The sequence below is a fragment of the Vipera berus genome (genome assembly GCF_964194415.1).
Source record: "Vipera berus genome assembly, chromosome: 7".
Classification (NCBI taxonomy): domain Eukaryota; kingdom Metazoa; phylum Chordata; class Lepidosauria; order Squamata; family Viperidae; genus Vipera; species Vipera berus.
This window is the reverse complement of record NC_138209.1, coordinates 58,227,438-58,247,952: the sequence shown is the minus strand read 5'-3', so window position 1 is coordinate 58,247,952 and position 20,515 is coordinate 58,227,438. Positions and strand designations below refer to the sequence as shown.

At 39.3% G+C, this 20,515-nt stretch overlaps 1 protein-coding gene across 1 annotated transcript in view; it reads left to right on the top strand.

The window, feature by feature from the left end:
• Positions 1-9,475, top strand: part of C1QTNF7 (C1q and TNF related 7) — a 143,226-nt gene extending 133,751 nt beyond the window's left edge. The window contains exon 3 of the mRNA XM_081332399.1: positions 8,728-9,475. Within this exon, the coding sequence (XP_081188525.1) occupies positions 8,728-9,359 (632 nt within the window). The 3' untranslated portion in view covers positions 9,360-9,475. The remainder of the gene's footprint in view (positions 1-8,727) is intronic.
• The last annotated feature ends 11,040 nt before the right edge of the window (positions 9,476-20,515 follow it).

The window sequence follows — 20,515 nt, the reverse complement described above, 5'->3', positions numbered from 1 at the left end:
CGCTGGAAGATGAGCCCCTCAGGTCGGAAGGTGTCCAATATGCTACTGGGGAAGAGCAGAGGGCTAGTACTAGTAGCGCCAGAAAGAATGAAGCGACTGGGCCAAAGCCGAAAGGACGCTCAGCTGTGGATATGTCTGGTGGTGAAAGGAAAGTCCGATGCTGTAAAGATTTTTTCTCCATAGGAACCTGGAATGTAAGATCCATGAATCAAGGAAAACTGGACGTGGTCAAACAAGAGATGACAAGACTGAACATTGACATCTTAGGTATCAGCGAACTAAAATGGACAGGAATGGGTGAATTTAATTCAGATGACCATCAGGTATACTACTGTGGGCAAGAATCCTTCAGAAGAAATGGAGTAGCCTTCATAGTCAATAAAAGAGTAGGAAAAGCAATACTGGGATACAATCCTCAAAATGACAGAATGATCTCAGTTCGAATCCAAGGCAAACCATTCAATATCACAGTAGTCCAGGTCTATGCCCCAACCACCAGTGCTGAAGAGGATGAAATTGACCAGTTCTATGAAGCACTACAGCACCTTATAGAACTAACACCAAAAAATGATGTTCTTATCATCATGGGGGATTGGAATGCTAAAGTAGGAAGCCAAAAGATAACTGGAATAACAGGCAAGTTTGGCCTTGGAGTGCAAAATGAAGCAGGGCACAGGCTGATAGAATTCTGTCAAGAGAATACAATGGTCATAGCAAACACTCTTTTCCAACAACCCAAGAGACGGCTCTACACATGGACATCACCAGATGGTCAACACAGAAATCAGATTGACTATATGCTCTGCAGCCAGATGGAGAAGCTCTATACAGTCAGTAAAAACAAGACCAGGAGCTGACTGTGGCTCAGACCATGAGCTTCTCCTTGCAAAGTTTAGGCTTAAACTGAAGAAAGTAGGGAAAAGCACTAGGCCACTCAGGTATGAATTAAATCATATCCCTGTTGAATATACAGTAGAGGTGACAAATAGATTTAAGGAATTAGATCTGATAGACAGAGTGCCTGAAGAACTATGGACAGAGGTTCGCGACATTGTACAAGAGGTAGCAACCAAAACCGTCCCAAAGAAAAATAAATGCAAGAAAGCAAAATGGCTGTCTGAGGAAGCTTTGCAAATAGCTGAGGAAAGGAGGGAAGCGAAAGGCAAGGGAGAAAAAGAAAGATACGCCCAATTGAATGCAGAATTCCAGAGAATAGCTAGAAGAGATAAGAATGCCTTCTTAAATGAACAGTGCAAAGAAATAGAAGAAAACAATAGAATAGGGAGGACCAGAGATATTTTCAAGAAAATTGGAGAAATGAAGGGAACGTTTAATGCAAAAATGGGCATGATAAAGGACCAAAATGGCAGGGACCTAACAGAGGCAGAAGAGATTAAGAAGAGGTGGCAAAATTACACAGAAGAACTATACAAGAATGAGCTTAACGTCCCTGATAATCACAATGAGGTGGTCACTGACCTCGAGCCAGACATCCTAGAATGTGAAGTGAAGTGGGCCTTAGAAAAGCTGAGCAACAACAAAGCTAGTGGAAGTGACAGTATTCCAGCTGAGCTATTCAAAATCTTAAAAGACAATGCAGTAAAAGTGCTACACTCAATTTGCCAGCAAATTTGGAAAACTCAACAATGGCCACAGGATTGGAAAAGATCAGTTTACATTCCAATTCCAAAGAAAGGCAGTGCCAAAGAATGTTCAAACTATCGCACCATTGCACTCATTTCTCATGCTAGTAAAGTCATGCTTAAAATCCTACAAGCTAGACTTCAGCAGTATGTGGATCGAGAACTACCAGAAGTGCAGGCAGGATTTCGAAGAGGCAGAGGAACTAGAGATCAAATTGCCAACATACGCTGGATCATGGAGAAAGCTAGGGAGTTCCAGAAAAACATCTACTTCTGCTTCATTGACTATGCTAAAGCCTTTGATTGTGTGGATCATAACAAACTGTGGCAAGTTCTTAAAGAGATGGGAGTACCAGACCATCTTATTTGTCTCTTGAGAAACCTATATGCGGGTCAAGAAGCAACAGTGAGAACTGGACACGGAACCACTGATTGGTTCAAAATTGGGAAAGGAGTCCGGCAAGGCTGTATACTGTCGCCCTGCCTATTTAAGTTATATGCAGAGCACATCATGAGAAAGGCAGGGCTAGATGAATCAAAAGTTGGAATTAAGATTGCCGGAAGAAATATCAACAACCTAAGATACGCAGATGATACCACTCTAATGGCAGAAAGTGAAGAAGAACTAAAGAGCCTCTTGTTGCAGGTGAAGAAGGAGAGTGCAAAACTTGGGTTGAAACTTAACATTAAGAAAACCAAGATCATGGCATCTGGCCCTCTCAATTCCTGGCAAATAGATGGGGAAGAAATGGAGGTAGTGACAGATTTTATTTTCCTGGGCTCCAAGATCACTGCAGATGGGGACTGTAGCCAAGAAATTAAAAGACGCTTGCTCCTGGGGAGGAAAGCCATGGCAAATCTAGACAGCACACTAAAAAGCAGAGACATCACCCTGTCAACAAAAGTGCGTATAGTCAAGGCTATGGTCTTCCCAGTTGCAACGTATGGCAGTGAAAGTTGGACCATAAGAAAGGCTGAGCGCCAAAGAATTGAGGCCTTTGAACTGTGGTGCTGGAGAAGACTCCTGCGAGTCCCTTGGACCGCAAGGCGATCAAACCGGTCAGTCCTAGAGGAGATCAATCCTGACTGCTCTTTAGAAGGCCAGATCCTGAAGCTAAAACTCAAGTACTTTGGCCACCTAATGAGAAGGAAGGACTCACTGGAGAAGAGCCTAATGCTGGGAAAGATCGAGGGCAATAGAAGAAGGGGACGACAGAGAATGAGGTGGCTGGATGGAGTCACTGAAGCAGTAGGCGTGAGCTTAAATGGACTCCAGAAGATGGTAGAGGACAGGAAGGCCTGGAGGAATGTTGTCCATAGGGTCGCGATGGGTCGGACATGACTTCGCAGCTAACAACAACAACAACAGTGCCTTTAGGTCCTGGAAACTTTTCTCGTGAATGCTGGTCCATTTCCATGGAGCTTTTTTTATCTAAGAGCCTGTGAAGAGGCTCTGCCAATGTGGCCTTGTTAGGCAGAAATGCATGGTAGAAATTGAGGAGGCCCAAGAATGCTTGTAGCTCTCCTTTGGATTTAGGACTAGGAGCCAATTGAATGGCCTTCACTTTGGACTCAGCAGGGTGAATACCGTTAGCATCAATTCAAAATCCCAGAAATTCAGTTTAAGAAACCCCAATACTACATTTACTCTTTTTTAATTTGAGGCCTGCTTCACACAGCCTTTGTAGGACAGCTCTGAGCCTGCTGGCTAATACCTCTGTAGATTCTCCAGCAATTAGTACATCATCAAAATAAGGGCAAACACCCTGAATGCCTTTAAATGTGCGTTCCATGATTCCCTGGAAAATGCCTGGAGCAACACTAACCCCAAATTGTAAACACTTCACTTTGAAAGCCCCCCTGTGAGTCATGATTGTCTGAGCTGCGGCTGTGGCCTCATTGACTGGCAATTGCTGATAGGCCTGTGCCAAATCTAACTTTGCAAAAATAGTGCCCCCTTGCAAAGAAGCTAAAATGTGGTTCACCACTGGGACAGGGTATTGCTTAAGGGCTTTGTTAATAGTACATTTATAGTCTGCACATATTCTAATTTCTCCGTTGGCCTTGAGTGGTGTGACTATAGGAGTTTCCCACTCCCCACCATCAACTGGTTGTAAAACGCCCTGTTCTACAAGCTTGTCTATTTCTGTGTCAATTTTATGTTTGAGGGCAAAGGGGACCCTTCGAGGCTTAACCCTAATGGGGACCATGCTGGAATCTAGCTTAAATGAAATAGGCGGGCCTGAGTATGTTCCTAGGTCTGAATCAAATGCGTCTGCAAAGTCCCCGCAAACTGACGTTAGATTCGCAGCTTGTGTCCGGTTGATACCGGTTACTTGAATGCCTAAAGCATCAAACCAATCGAGTCCTATTAGACTCATTCTCTGGCCCCCTACTACTATGACATCCAGGTGTCCATAAAACCCTTTAAATTTTACAGCCAAGGTGGCTTCCCCTTTAACTTTGACTTTAGCATTTTGAAAATCAGTTAAAATTATGTCGGAGGGCCTTAGCTTGGCCCATTTTCTACTACAACTGCACACGAAATTAAATGTGTCCAGGGAAATAATGGAGACAGCTGAGCCTGTGTCCAACTCCATTTTACGCCTTGTAGCTCCACCTGAAGTTTAAATTTTGGTTTGAGGGGGCGTCGGGCCTGGTGCGGCATACACTTCTGCGGCTTTTACAAAACCCCACACTAAATGGTCCCTGGGCCCCGGTACCTCTCCTGGTCAGATCTTCCGACTGGTGTTTCGGTGGCCGGTCCCTCTGGCGAACTCTACAAACTGCTGCGATGTGGCCGGTTTTATTTTTTTTATTTTTTTATTTTAATTCCATTTATATCCCGCCCTTCTCCGAAGACTCAGGGCGGCTTACAAGCTTAGCAGTAAGGTTTTGCCGCAGGCCCTGCACATGGCTGACTGCAATCTGCAATCAGCGCATTGGTGGCTGCCGCCACAACCTTTACATCTAGGTAAGAGAACTGCCTTGTAAGGAGTCTCTTGTTGCTTGCTGCTTGCGGTGCTGTGTGTCGGGCTGCTTGTGTAGCTTGTTGACTTCGGCATCTTCTTCCTCTGATGATTCCTCTGAGCATTTGGCATCCTTGTGGTGGACTGTTTCTTCATGTTTTGTTGTTTTGGCAGGCTGGACTGTTTGGACTGCACCCCCAGCGGCTTCGTCTGCCATGGCTTCGTCCTGGGCTTCAGTGAAGGTTAAATTCGGTCTAGCAAACAGTCTTTGCTGCAGCGTTTGGTTTCATAGGCCGCAGACAAGCCGGTCTCGCAGTCGCTCTACAACGTCAGCAAATTTACACAGGCATGCGGCCTGCCTCAAGGCCACAATGTATTCTGACACGATCTCACTGGGCTGCTGCATTCGCTGTTCGAATTTGTAATGCCAAGCAATCACCGACATCTTCAGCTGGAAATGTTCTCCTAGCTTCTTCTTAAGCTCAGTGTAGGAGACTGACTCCAGCAGCATCGGGGCGAACAGATTTTCGGCCAGGTCGAATGTGGCTGGGCTGCACACACAGACCAGCATGGCAGCCTTCAGCCCATCTTCTGCAACCTGATTTGCCCAGAGGTAGTTTTCTACCTGGGACAAGTAGAATGGCCATCCCTCCGGACGCTTGATATCGAACTCTCACAGCCTTCCAACCTTAGGCATTCTTCAGATCTTCTCATCTGGTTCCTGCGTCTTCTGATCCTGCTTCTCCGATGCCCAGGGACTGATCCACTGAGCATGTGGTCGCTAGCGTGTCTGGCTAGCTGACCAAAGGGGGGGAAAATGCCTTTTCCCACCAGGCGTGCGCTGCCTCTCTCCTAGTGAACTTCAGCTCTTTCGGAGAAGCAGGATCCCATCCTCGTCACCAGTGTTATGTAGTGAGTTTGTTGTGCAGGAATGGAGACGAGGCAAGTGAGTTCAGCAATGGTCATGTTTATTTGCTTGCAGGATCTGAACTGGGGAACTGAGCTGCAGCCTGCAGCAATTTATAGCCTGGCCCCTAGGTGGCAGCTAATAGGTTTAAAGCAACCCATTGCCGCCTAGGGGCAGCCAATAGCAGCACCGGAGACGGGGTGTCTGAGTTGCTGGGAGCTGTTAGCTAGCTCCAGCTTACCACATGGTGTTATATTTAAGCCCAATACATAACAGTAATCTATTAATTACATATATGAAACAGAGTTCTTTGGTTCTTATAAACCATTATTATTCATTCTTGAGTCTCTAAATGACTCAATCACTTTTTTTGTGCTCTCTGATCTTTTTCCTTCCCAACAATTCATATAATCAGAAAAATTTCCTGGAGTGTGTTCAATAGAAAGCTACAAATCTCTCCCCCTATTCATTCTGCTTCTTCTATTATTGCTATTCATTGGAGCATAACATGCACTTTCATAAACCTAAAGTTGATTCCTACTTTCATATACCTACAGCAATCAGAAGAATAGAATAGAATAGAATAGAATAGAATAGAATAGAATAGAATAGAATAGAATAGAATAGAATAGAATAGAATAGAATAGAATAGAATAGAATAGAATAGAATAGAATAGAATAGAATAGAATAGAATAGAATAGAACTGGAAGGGACCTTGGAGGTGTTCTAGTCTAGCTCCCCACTCAAGCAGGAGAACCTTTACCATCTCAGACAAGTGACTGTCCAGTCTCCTCTTAAAAACTTCCAGTGATGGAGCGCCCACGATTTCTGAAGGCAAGCTGTTTCACTGGTTAATTGTCCTTACTGTTAGGAACTTTCTCCTTAATTCCAGGTTGCTTCTCTCTTTGATCAGTTTCCAACCATTGTTTCTTGTCCTGCCCTCTGTTGCTTTGGAGAATAACGTTACCCCCTCTTTGTGGTAGCCTCTCAAATATTGGAATACTGCTATCATGTCACCCATATTTTTTCTTTTCTTTAGACCAGGGGTAGGCAATCTTGGCTCTTTTATGATTCATGGACTTCAACTCCCAGAATTCCTGAGTCAGCTGTGCTGACTCAGGAATTCTGGGAGTTGAAGTCCATGAGTCATAAAAGAGCCAAGGTTGCCTACCCCTGCTTTAGACCAACCAAAACCAAGTCCTGCAGCCATTCTTCATATGTTTTAGTCTCCAGGCCTTGGATCATCTTCCAAGGTCTCAGCATCTTTTTTGCACTATGGTGAACACAATTGGTTGGAGTATTCCAGGTGTGGTCTCACTAGGGTTTATAAAGCGGTACTAATATTTCATGTGATCTTGATTCTATGCCTCTGTTTATACAACCCAGGACTGTATTAGCTTCTTTGGTTGCTGCTGCACATTGCTGGCTCATAGTCAAGTGATTGTCCACTAGGACCCCAAGGTCCCTATCACAGTTACTGTTTTTGGGCCAGATCTCATCTAATCTGTACTTATATCTTTGATTTCTCCTACCTAAATGTAAAACATGTCTGCTTGGTTGGTTAGGAATCTATTTGATTTCCCGCTCACTGCAGAGTTTGTCTCCTAGCTGATATCTGGGTAGTTGAAGTTACTACTGTGGTATGCTTCCTACATACACTTGTTAACTGGTTGGCATCCATCTATTTCTTTTGATTAGTTGGGTGGCCTGTTGATTGGTTGTATGACCCCCTATGGCAATGTCACTTTTTTCCCCTTTTATATTGACCCATATACATTCTGGAGGCTTTTATCTTTGATCATATGCATTTCTGTAGATATGTAGTGTTCTCTTAGATATAGTGCAACTCCTCTTTTTGTAGACCTGTTTTTTTAACAATTTGGATCCATCCATCAATCCATTCCAGTCATGGGTTTCGCCCCACCAGGTTTCTATAATGCCAACTATGTCACACCCACCCTCGTTTACTATTGCTTCTAGTTCACCCTGTTTGTTCCCCAAGCTTTGAGCATTAGTATATAAACATTTAAGACTTTTACATCTGTCCGTAAGTATGTTTCCTGGATCTCCTGATTGTTGTTTGATTTTTTTTCTTTTTCCTCATCACTCCCTACCTCTTTGTTTGATTTGTTTTCTTGGAATTTATTATTTTTGTGTTCTAGAAATTCTAATGATTGGTTACTAATGATCAGATGACACCTTGTAGATGATATTTTCTGACATACACTTTAGCTTTTCTATTCCAAATAATGCTACTCCACTTCTTTTTATATATTCATGTACAGGTAGTCCTTGCTTATTGATGATAATTAGGGTCAGAAACTCCATTGCTAAACAACTCAGTCCTAAAGTGCACTGTCATGTGACTGCACCCAATTACAATGGTAGTTGCAAAAGTATCAGTTGCCATCATTAGGCAAATCTCACATGATTATAGTGTCCCATGGTCATGAGACCACAATTTGTAAATTTCTGCTGGCGTCCCCATTGACTTTGCATGTCAGAAATTGGCAGTAAAGATGGCAAATGATGATCACATGACTGTGGAATATTGCAGTGTTACAGTTGCAAGCAGGTCACCAAGTGCCCAAATTGCAATCAAGTGCCTGTGAGGATGCTGCAATAGTGACAACTATAACAGGGGTGTCAAACTGCTGGCCTGCAGGCCATATGTGTCAAGTGGAAGCCGCGCCCACCACAGCTCCAGCAAGGGGAAAAAAGTTGTGATACATCGCAACACATCATGTGATATGGCGAGTTTGACACCCCTGAACTACCAGGTTCCACGTCATTTAACACCATCATAACTTTGAATGGTTGCTGAAAGTGGTAGTACAATGAGGACTACATGTCCTCCACAAATTACATCCTTCCATTGCAATCACACAAACGTCTTCTTTTTCCTTCTTGAATGCTCTTCATCAGTACATGCTCTTTTCTCTTTACTTATCTCATAGTCACCATCTTCCATATGCTGTGGGTCCTCACAAGATGGGTACTGTAGGTTTTGGCCTCCTCCGTCTATTATAGCTTTCATCAGTCAAGAAGTCCATACAATGCCTTCAGTAAGAGAGAGAAGGTGTAACTAGGTTACACTGGTCCTAGTGGAACCAAATGCATCATTCCCTGCCAAAGAGAATTATTACCTTGTCTTTAATAATACTTTATAACATAATGGTATGATTAAAATGATTTCCTTTCTCTTAGGTTTAAGAGGAAAGATGGGTCCTGCAGGACAAACTGGAGACAAAGGAGACCAAGGGCAGCCTGGCAAAAGAGGGCCTACTGGATTAGTAGGAAGTAAAGGTGACATAGGTCCTCTTGGTCCAGCAGGACCAAATGGGGAAAAAGGTGAAAGAGGAAAAACAGGTCCACCGGGAATCTGTAAATGTGGGCAAATCATGCTGAGATCAGCTTTCTCTGTTGGTATTACTACAAGTTACCCAGAGGAAAGATTGCCAATCATATTTAACAAAGTCCTTTTTAATGAAGGGGGACATTATAATCCTTCAACAGGAAAATTCATTTGTGCCATTCCAGGGATTTATTATTTCTCCTATGACATTACACTGGCAAATAAACATCTTGCCATTGGCCTTGTTCATAATGGAAAGTTCCGGATAAAAACATTTGATGCTAACACAGGAAACCACGATGTGGCATCTGGGTCAACTGTGATTTATCTTCAGCCTGAGGATGAGGTGTGGCTTGAGATTTTCTACACTGACCAAAATGGCCTCTTTTCTGATCCCACATGGGCAGACAGTCTGTTTTCAGGATTTCTCTTATATGTAGATACAGATTACCTTGATGCTCTGTCAGATGAAGATGACCTGTGATGGAGATGGCTACATACATCTAAATGAACAAAAGGCAGTGGACAGAATCTGCCCTTCTCTCTTTATAAGCCAATCCTTTTGTCTGGAATTTTGTTTTTGTTGTCAAAGATCCCAAAGTAAAAGACTTATTTTCAAATAATAGAAACTTTCTTGATTGTCTGCTTCTTTTTAAATTCCAAGAAATAGAAAACCAGGTTTAATACTATGTAAACACATTTAAACATAATATTTTAGACAATAGATATTGAGTAATGACATAGTTCTTGTGAATGACAGGTGTTACTTCAGTTGTTGAATAATGATTATTAGATATCAGCAGTAAAGATTTTATTTTTTAAAAAAGAGGTAAGTCTGGGGTAATAAGACATGATATTACAATTGCCTTTTTTGAATGATTTCACTCCAATCATAATAGAGAAAAATGAATAGACCAACTTTTGTAGACTTTTAAGTCAAACAATTGATTAATCCAATTCTGTATTAGCAATTCTAGAATTGGTGATTATCTCTGGAAACATCCATATTTCTTCTTCCCTCCATGATAACTACATTCTTTGTGGGAAAGAATTATATATCTATAAAAACAAAAAAACAGAATAATGGAGTTGGAAGAAGAGACCTTGGAAGTCATCTAGTCCAACCCCTGCTCAAGCAAGACATCCTTTCAGACAAGTGGCTGTCCAGTTCTTCTTAAAAGCCTCGAGTGATGGAATACCCAGAACTTCTGAAGACAAGCTGATCCACTGGTTAATTGTTCTGTTAGGAAGTTTCTCCTTAATTCCAGGTTACTCTCCTTGATTAGTTTCCGTCCATTGTTTCTTGTCTTGCCTTCTGGTCCGTTGGAAAATAGGTTGATCCCCTTTTCTTTGTGGCAGCCACTCAAATTGAATTGAAACTGAACTCCCCCACCACCCTGTGTGGTTGTCATTAATTCCTCATTTTGCTGCTCAAAGAATGAATTAGAATCGATGATGTACTTCTTTGGGGATTTGATCCATTTAGCACCATTTTACCTTGAAGACTTTTTTGGAATAAATTCTTAGATAATCAACATTTCCTTTGCAATGAAACACAATTCTCTTCCCCATAATTATTGTTAAAAATAAGTAGTAGACTTTACTTTCTCAAGAGCTATATTAAAATCTATGTAATTTTTCTCTGAAAATGAAATGTTAACTTCATGAACATCACTCTGAACAGTCCAAATCATCATAATCAATCATCATCATCATCTCACTTGATTATGTGTCTTTCTTGGTTAATTACAACTCGATATTCTCATTTGTTTCTAATCATTTTTATTACCCTGTACTTATATTCATTGTGTAAATAATTATGTTGCAATATAATTAGTATTTTAATCCAGGTTCCACTCTAAATAAAAATACCATTTAGCTTTGCTCTATTTTAAATATTGGAATCTTACTAAAATAATTGAAAAATGTGATTTTTCTTTCAATATACTTTTGACTGGATCATCACCACCATCATCAAGGAAAAACAATTTTATTGCCATATACACCATACAATTATTCTTGCACTGGAAGTTCAAATAAGCAGCTTGGGGTCAGATGCAGCCCTGATGTGCCTGCCTATGGACAATTATAACTTGGTTTTATGAGAGATTCCCATAAAAATAATCCAGAAGCAGATACAGAGCATCCTAGTTAGATTGTTCTTGGCTCTGCCATTTTGAGGATGTTGTTCTTGTTTACAGGATAGGAAGAAGATCCCTCAAGAATTTGTTTCCATTTGGGGGAATAAGTTGAGTTGTCAAATGGAATGGCTGTGTTGAGATGGCGCTCCGAATAAGTGCACTGATTCCACAGCCACCTCCCCGTGCTTGGTGGACTTTTTAAAGCCACAGATCTCTCAGAGGGAGATTGGAAAGGGAGGCGCCCAGCAGAACAGTCCTGGACGGCGGTCTGAACCCTAAGAAGCAGGAAAGCCTCGGAAGACTCGGGTGGGAGAAGGAGACAGTCCAGAATGTTGGCCACGAAGAAGTGACAGCTGTCAGCTGGACAAGAATAGTGGTGATCTAGCAGAAGAATGATACAACAAACCTGGTGGCGTGAGTACCCAGCAATCCTTTGCAAGTGATCCAGAGTGTAAAACCATTCCAGAGAATTTTGAAGAAGAAAAGAAGGGAAACCCCAGAACGAAAGGGGTAAAACTACCTCCCCTGTGAGATAGCAGTGGTAAGGAGTCCGGGGGGAAAGAGGTTTTACCTTAAAGCAACGGACTTATAAGCTATAAAGGATTAACGACTAAGGGTGGTTTCTTTTTTGGGCTCTTTCAACAAAGCTAAGAAGAAAGTTAAAAATCTGAAAAGTGAAAGTGGTGACTGAACAGAGAGAGCAGACATTTTGAATAAGAACTGAAGACTAATTAGTATTAAATGAGGGAAGGGAGACACAAGTTAGGAAGAAAATACACACAGAAATAATGTAAAGAAACTGCTCTAAAACTGCTCTGAAAATAAGCTGTAACTGAACTGAGGGTTTATGCAAATAAGAATTAATTGAATATAACCTATTACATGATTGAACTGGAAAAGGCCAATTAAGAACAAAAGGGTGAAAATTTAAACAGGGTGAGAAAAACCATTTACTTGTCTACCTTGCTGAACACCTATAACTGTCCAGAGTTTAATTGTAAAACTTGGACTGTATTGCCAATGAATTAAATATTTGTTATAATATTTAGGCTAACTATTGTTATATTATTATTATATATTATTATTTAGATAAATCAGAATTACAGTGTAATATTAACATTTGAAATCGATAAATATATCAGACTGTTAATTACTGTATATTAGAAGTGCCAGTGTTAGAGGTTTTATATTGTATTAGTAACAGAACATAATATTGTTAAGATATAAGGTATCAGTGATTATAATATTAGAAGAATAACAAATCTTTCAGGTGTGGTGGAGGGAAAGATGAAGATTGTACATAAGCAGGAGGGCTGGTTCACGTCACTCTGAAAGATGCCAAGCATCCCCAACCTAACAAGAGGTGGGACTGGAAGAAGGCAGATAACCCAAGCTACATCGGCAGAACTAAGCCCAGCAGGGCAAAGATCAATAGAAGAGATGATGCCACGGGAGAGAGTAGGCACACTCAAAGACTTACAATCAATGTTACAATCTATGCAAGAGGTTATGTTGAGAAACCACAAAGACTTGAAAAAAGAAATAGGTGAAATAAGGAATGATACTGGAGAACTTAAAGAGAAGATGGGAGCAATGGATGGGAAATTCGAATGCTTCCAACAACAAATACTGAAAAATGAACAGAAACTATTAGAAATGGAAGACAGAATGAATAAGGAAGAAAGAAGAGTAGATGAAATGAATGAAAAGCTCTCACAAGCAAAGAAAGAATTAGAAAAAACTGTTACCTTGCTAGAGACAGAGAACGCAGACCACTACTTATGCTTTCAAAACATGAAAGAAGAGAAGGGGGAGGACCTCCCAGAAATGATGATGGACATGTTAGTGAGAGCTTTAGGAATCAGGAAAGATGGGATGGCAAATGAGATGGATGAAATACTGTATATAGAATTCACGAAAATTATGCAAGAAGAAACAACTTATCTAAGGAAGTGCATATTAGATTTGTCAAGAAGTCAATCAGGGACAAGATCTTGCACAGAACTAGAGATGACCTGATTGAATACAGAGAAAAACAACTAACAGTTCTTAAACAAGTCCCCAGGAGGTTAAGAGATCTAAGAAGGCCCTATCAACACATCACATCGAAACTAATAAGACAAAACATCAATTTTAGGTAGCTGATGCCGGAAGGGATCCTGGTGACTTGGCAAGATAAAAGATACAGGCTGGATACGATAAACAAAGCAGAAGAGTTTTTTCAGCAATATCTAGGTAGCGAAGATGAATTAGAAGAAAGAGAAACAAGAGAAGAGAACATTACAGAAAGACATAATAGAAAGGCACGAGAATCACAAAGCAAAGAACGGGAAATTGAGAGGGGGAAAAATGAACTATGGCAATGACGATGAAAGCAGACTCAAAGAATTTAAAGAAGACAGACCGACGAGAGCGACAAGATCAAAATATAGGCAGTAATGCAGAAGAACTAACGGTACTATCACTAAATGTAAATGGTTTAAACTAAGAGAAATAAAATTTTGAACAAGTTTACTAAGAAAAATGTAGACATAATAATCTTACAAGAAACACATATAAAGAACCAGCACCAAGATCTATTAAACTACCCCAAGTTGGGAACTAAATTTGTATCATTCTCACAGCAGAAAAAAGGAGGAATAGTAATATATGTCAAGGAAAAAATTCCAGCAAAACAAATTTATCAGGACGAAGAAGGTAGAATACTGATAATAGAAATTTCCCTGAATAAAAAAAAAGTTGGCCTGGTAGGAATTTATGCCCCCAACAAGAGACAAAGACAACTTTACAAGAAATTACATAAGGTTATCGGTGATATCGAAAATGAGAATATTTGTTTAATTGGCGATTTCAATGCAATTGTAGATAGAGAACTAGACTATAAAAGTGAGAATGCAAGGAAAAGAACGAGAATAATACTACCTGGTACTTTTTTAAAAAATGGCAGTGGAACTTAACATTCAGGATAGTTGGAGGGAGAGAAATTTGAATATAAAGCAATTCACATATTATTCAGGGCATCACCAATCGTGGTCTAGAATTGATATAGTCTGGACAACGAAAGAATTAAATTCAGATGTAGAAAATGTAACAATAGATATTAATACATGGGCAGACCACAATCCTATTATAATCAAATGGAAAGGACATTAGACAAGGAGGTGGACCTTAAAAAAGGCAATCTTAAATCAAAAAGAATTTAAGTATAAGATGGAAGAACAAATGCAGATATTCTTCCAGATAAACAAGAAAGAGGAGACTAATACCCAAAATCTATGGGATACGGCCAAGGCAGTTATGAGAGGAACCGCAATTGCATACATGGCTAATGAAAATTAAAAAAAAAGGCAGTACCAAAAAAGTTTAGAGGAAGAATACAAAAAACTGGAAACAGAACTACAAAAAAACCCCACAATGTAGGGATTTAAAACGACAACCAGATCTAAATAAACATAAATTGAACATTATAGAAAAAGAAGAACTGGCACAAAAAATAAAAAGTATCAGACAAAATTTTTTTGAACAGGCAAATAAACCCGGGAGATGGCCTATAGAATGAAAAAACAAAAAGATAAAAGATGGATTAGTAAACTATGCAATGAAGTGGGAGAGATGGTATACCAGAATGAAGAAAAAAACGTGATGTATGAATTCTATAAAAGCCTCTATAAAGACAGTGAAAAGATTAGTGAGGGAAGAATACTACAATACCTCATGAATGCTGATCTGCCAAAGATCCCGGAAGAATTCCAAAATATATTAAACAAGGATATAACATTTCAGGAAATTATGGAAGCAATTAAAAAATGAAAAAATAACAAAACTCCCAGCCCTGATGGAGTACCGTCTGAATTATACAAAAATCTTCAAGAACTGTTGGGACCAACTTTATTGGATACATTTAATGAAGTATTAAAAGTAGCAAAGATCCCAAACTCATGGAAAGAAGCAACCATTACGTTAATTCCTAAAGAAAACTCAGACTTAACTCTTATTAAAAATTATAGGCCTATATCCTTATTAAATATGGATTATAAGATCTTTATGACAATAATGGCAGAAAGACTAAAAATATACTTGGTTGAATTTATCCATACTGATCAAAACGGTTTCTTGCCCAAGAGGCCTTGGTGGAGCAGTGGGCTAATGCCTCCTTAAGTAACACCAGCTGCCTGCAATTACTGCAGGTTCGCATCCCACCAGGCTCAAGGTTGATTCAGCCTTCCATCCTTCCGAGGTAGGTAAAATGAGGACCCAGATTGTTGGGGGCAATTAAGCTGACTTTGTAATAATGCCACTTGGGGGGTGTATGAAAGCCCTAATAAGCAGGCATATACATAGAATGAAGGCTACTGCTAAGCTTGTAAGCCGCCCTGAGTCTTCGGAGAAGGGCGGGATATAAATGGAATTAAAATAAATAAATAATAAATAAATAAATAATGTTAGGATCATATTAGATATGCTAGAATATTACAAATTGCATAATGAAAAACAAATGGCATTGATCTTCATCGACGCGCAGAAAGCATTTGACAATGTCAAATATGATTTCATGTTGACACAACTTAAACATATGGTATTTGGGGAAAGGTTGATAAACATGTACAAAGCAATTTATTCTAAACAAGAAGCAAAAGTAATTATAACAAAAAGTTTCCAAATACAAAAAGGTACAAGACAAGGTTGCCCACTATCAGCATTATTATTTGTACTCTCTCTAGAAGTTTTTTTTGTTTTTATTGAAAAGTTTTACAATACATATTTAAATACAAACCCCCCCTCCTCCCCCTCCCCTCTCCCCAACCCCTCCCTACCCTACCCTCCCCCCTCCCCGACTTCCCAGAGCTGAATACAGGGTATAAAAATACAAACAAGCATAATCTAAAATATGCTAGCAACAATAAGACATTAAGTTCTGTCGTACTTTAACTCTCCATCGTCAAAATATTAATAAAATAACTACTAACTAGTTATACATCATATAGATCCACTACTTATTCAAATGCTAAATGAAACTTTTTAGTCCCATATTTATTCTGAATATATTCAATCCATCTCCTCCATTCCACAATGTATCTCTGTTGCACTTGGTCTTTCTTTTTTTTTTTTTTTTTTTTTTTTATTGAAAAGTTTTAAAATACAATTTTCCTTTGAAAAACCCCCCTTCCCCCTCCCTCCTCCCCTCCCTACCTCCCCCCTATCTCCCCCCCTCCCCCTCTCCCTCCTCCCTCCCCTGCCTCCCACCCCTCTACTTCCCCTCCTCCCCCCCTCCCCCCCCCCGACTTCCCAGAGCAAAATACAAGGTATATATCTAAAAAGCAATCATAAACAATCATATACTAACAATTATAAACTCTAAAATCCATCACTCTCTAGCTTATATAAAGTAAACCAATCCTTAACAATACTAAATATGTATAAAGAACTAAAATAAAAGAAAACTAGCATCATTCCCATCTATGTTCTTCCACAATTCACTATTACCTAGACATATTCTCACTTACACATCACAAGCACCTATCCCTATTAACCTCTCTAGCCAAAATAGGCTATAATAGATAGTTCTTACACAAATTAACCCGCATTAACCCACAAAATTTTCTTCCTCTTCCTCTGTAGTAAATTGTCCATTAATTCCAAATTGAACATTCTGTTACCATAGATATCATCCCAAAACTCTTAAAAACACAGCTACCACTTGACTATAAGTATATTGTGGAAGTTCCATAGATTTCTACTGGTCTTATTTTTTAATCTTTTTTGAGCGTTTTAAGGCAGCACGCGTCACCCTCTGTTCTCTAGGATCATCCAAAAGAGTTGCAGCTTGATCTCCTCCTGTACCCTTCTCGTCTATCTGTCCATCTTCATCCTCTTGATGTTCTCCTTCTCCAGAGCCCTCTGCAGCTTCCAGAAGTGTTGATGGGGTTGCTTTTAAAACATTGTTGTAAAAATCATGCGCTTGCTTCACAGTACCCAAACAGTACCTTTTGCCATCATACATGAAGCTCAACCCAGCTGGGATCTCCCATCTGAACCTTATATCTCTTTGCTTGAGCTCTTGCACAAGAAATATAAAGTCCTTCCTTCTCTTTAAAATCTTTGGAGGAATTTCTTTTAGAACCAAAACTTCTTGACCAGCAATCACAACTTTAGTATCATAGGCAGCTTGTATAACTTCATCTCTAATTTCCCTTTTTACAAAATAAACCACCACATCTCTAGGCAACTTTCTCTGCTTAGCAATCCAGGAATTCACACGAAACACTTTGTCCATGCCTTGTTTTATTTCAGATGCTGGATGGTTCAATACCCCCTCAAAAGCCTCAGAAACCAGCTGCTTTAAATCTTCCTTAATATTCTCTTTTAGGCCTCTAATTCTAACAGCAAACTGCATCTGGTAAAATTGAGCCAAACTCTGTTCGCTATCCATTTTGTCTTTTAAATCTTCAATTTCCAATACTTTTGCTTCTAATATAGCATTCTTTTGAGTCAAGTCTTCCACTTGATCATCCAGCACCTCCACACATTTAGCTACTTTATGCACTGAGGACAAAATGTCTACCTTCATCTCTCTAAGTTTCTGCTCCATCCTTTCTTCCATTCTCTGCTCCAATTTCTCCAATTTCTCCTCCATCTGTGCAAATTTAACACCCATTGACTCCAAAATTAACTGGGTATGTTTTTCAAGATCCTTCGATGTCAATACATCAGGAGAATGCAACGCCTGCAGTAATGATTGTTGTTGCACCGGAGAATTTCCAGCACTCCGAAAAGTTCTAGGGGGAGGTTTAGCCGCCATCTTTTACTTACAATTGTGACGCACTTGCACTTTAAGTTTTAAGCATAGTCCATCAAGCTTGAGAGTAAAATAAAATAATCCTCTTCATCTCTTCACCTTTTCCTCTTGTACCGCTCTGCCTGCTCCTTTAAATCATAGTCCTTTCTTCAGGCAGGGATGGTTCGCAGACGCCTGGCTCTGCTCCAGGAAGTTCGGAGCAGAGACGACGGCCAGCTGGGAGCAACCCAGGCTTCGGGGGAGTTCGATCCTTCAGCCGCCCAAGCTCGAAGCTCAGGCGGCCTCGGAGAACTCTACCCCTACCTGGGGCCTCACCCCCTCCTCTTCTCCCGAGGAGGGGGCTTCAATTTCGCCCGAACAGCTGATCGGCGCTGTTTCGGGCGAAAAAACAAACAGCTGAGCCGCGGGCAGCCAGGGGAGGCTGTCTTCGGCGCCGCGCCGCCAGCGGAAGTCCAGCACTTGGTCTTTCAAATATGCTGAAATCTTTGCCATTTCCACCAAGTTAGAAACTTTTAAAGTCCACTCTTCTATAGTCGGCAGTTCTTCCTTCTTCCAATATTGCGCTACTAAAAGTCTCGCTGCCATAATTAAATTCAACATCAACTTAGTATCTATAACAGTAGTATCTGTAATAATACCCAATAAAAACAATTGCAGAGAAAACTTTATCCTTTTCTTAAATATCTTTTGCATATTCCACCAAATTTTAATCCAAAAAGCTTTAACCTTTTTACAAGTCCACCATATATGAAAATACATTGCATCCTCACAACCACACCTCCAACATTTGTGCTGGCAGTTCAGATACATACTTGCTAATTTTTTAGGATCTAAGTGCCACCTATAAAACATTTTATAAAAATTCTCTCTTAAATTTTGGGCCTGTGTAAATTTTACATTTCTAACCCAGATCTTTTCCCAAGTATCCATTGTTATAACTTCTTGAAAATTCTGAGCCCACTTTATCATACAGTCTTTAACAAGTTCCGTTTCTGAATCAATTTCAATCAATGCATTATATATCCTTTTATATGTGCTTGACCTTGATCTCTAATTTGTTTTACCAAATTTAAATCAATCGTCGAAAAACCAACTTTCTGGTCCTCTTTCCATCTAGCCTGTAGTTGCCCATACTGAAACCAAGTTTGTACAATCTTTTCTTCTTTTAAAATATTATATGGCTTTAATTGCCATACATTCCTCTCTAAACTTAAGATTTCCTTATATCTTTATCTTCTTTATCTTTATTATATTTATATACCGCCCTTCTCCCGAAGGAGTCAGGGCAGTGAACAGGGCACATAAAAATACAAAATACAAAAATTAAAAAAGAATTAAATAAGACTACATGATGTAGTCTCATCATGTTTAAATCCCACATTTATATTTTCTATTGCGTGTTTAGGTATTGCCCAAATGGGTATCTTATAATTTAACTTATGTCTATACTTTTTCCAAACTCGCAACAGAGCATACCTTAAAATATGTATCTTAAACACATTATCCACCTTCTTATCATACAATAAATATGCATGCCAACCAAATAACAAATCATGACCCTCAAGATTTAATAATCTCCCTTGTGTTAAATTAAACCAGTCACTTATCGCTGACAAAGCAGCAACCTTATAATATAATTTAAAATTAGGCATTTTAAGACCACCTCTTTCACGCGTATCTTGCATTATCTTAAATTTAACTTGTGGCTTTTTCCCTGCCCAGACAAATTTATTAATTCCTTTTTGCCATTCCTCCAAATTTAAATCTTTTTTAAGTATAGGTATCATTTGAAATAAAAATAAAAATTTTGGCAAAACATTCATTTTCACTGCTGCAATTCTTCCCAATAAGGATAATTGTAATTTTTTCCGACTATCTAATTCTTTTTATATTTTTCCCCATAACATTTCATAATTATTTTTATATAACTTCACATTTGAGGCTGACAGATATATCCCCAAATATTTAATCTTTTTAACTATTTCAAATCCCGTTAGCTCTTCTAAAACAGCCTTTTGTGATACTGTCATATTTTTAGACAATATTTTAGTTTTTTTTATGTTGATCTTAAATCCAGAAACTTTTCCATATAGCATTATTATCTCCATCAATTCTACAACTGAATAATCCGGCTGAGTTACTGTAACAACCAGATCATCTGCAAACGCCCTCAATCTATAATCCTGATCTCTTATTTGAATTCCCCTAATATTTTCTGAGTCACGTATTTTAATCAGTAATATTTCCAATGTTAAAACAAATAATAGAGGTGACAACGGACACCCCTGCCTTGTGCCCTTTTCAATATTACATAATTCAGTCAAACTGTTATTAACTATTATACAGGCTGTTTGCTTTTGATATATTGCCCTAATTGGTTGTAAAAATTTGTCCCCAAATTCCATTTTCTCTAATACTTTCATCAAAAATTGCCAATCCAATTGATCAAAGGCTTTTTCAGCATCCAAAAAGATCAACGCAGTGGGGATCTGATTGTTTCTTTCCAAAAATTCCAATAAATCTACAATATGTCTCACATTATTCTTCATTTGTCTACCACTTATAAATCCAGTTTGATCACCATGAATCACTTGTTGTATTACCCTCATTAATCTATTAGCTAAGATTTTTGCAAATATCTTATAATCAGTATTCAAAAGCGATATTGGCCTATAATTTTTAGCTTGGGTAGCATCCTGATCT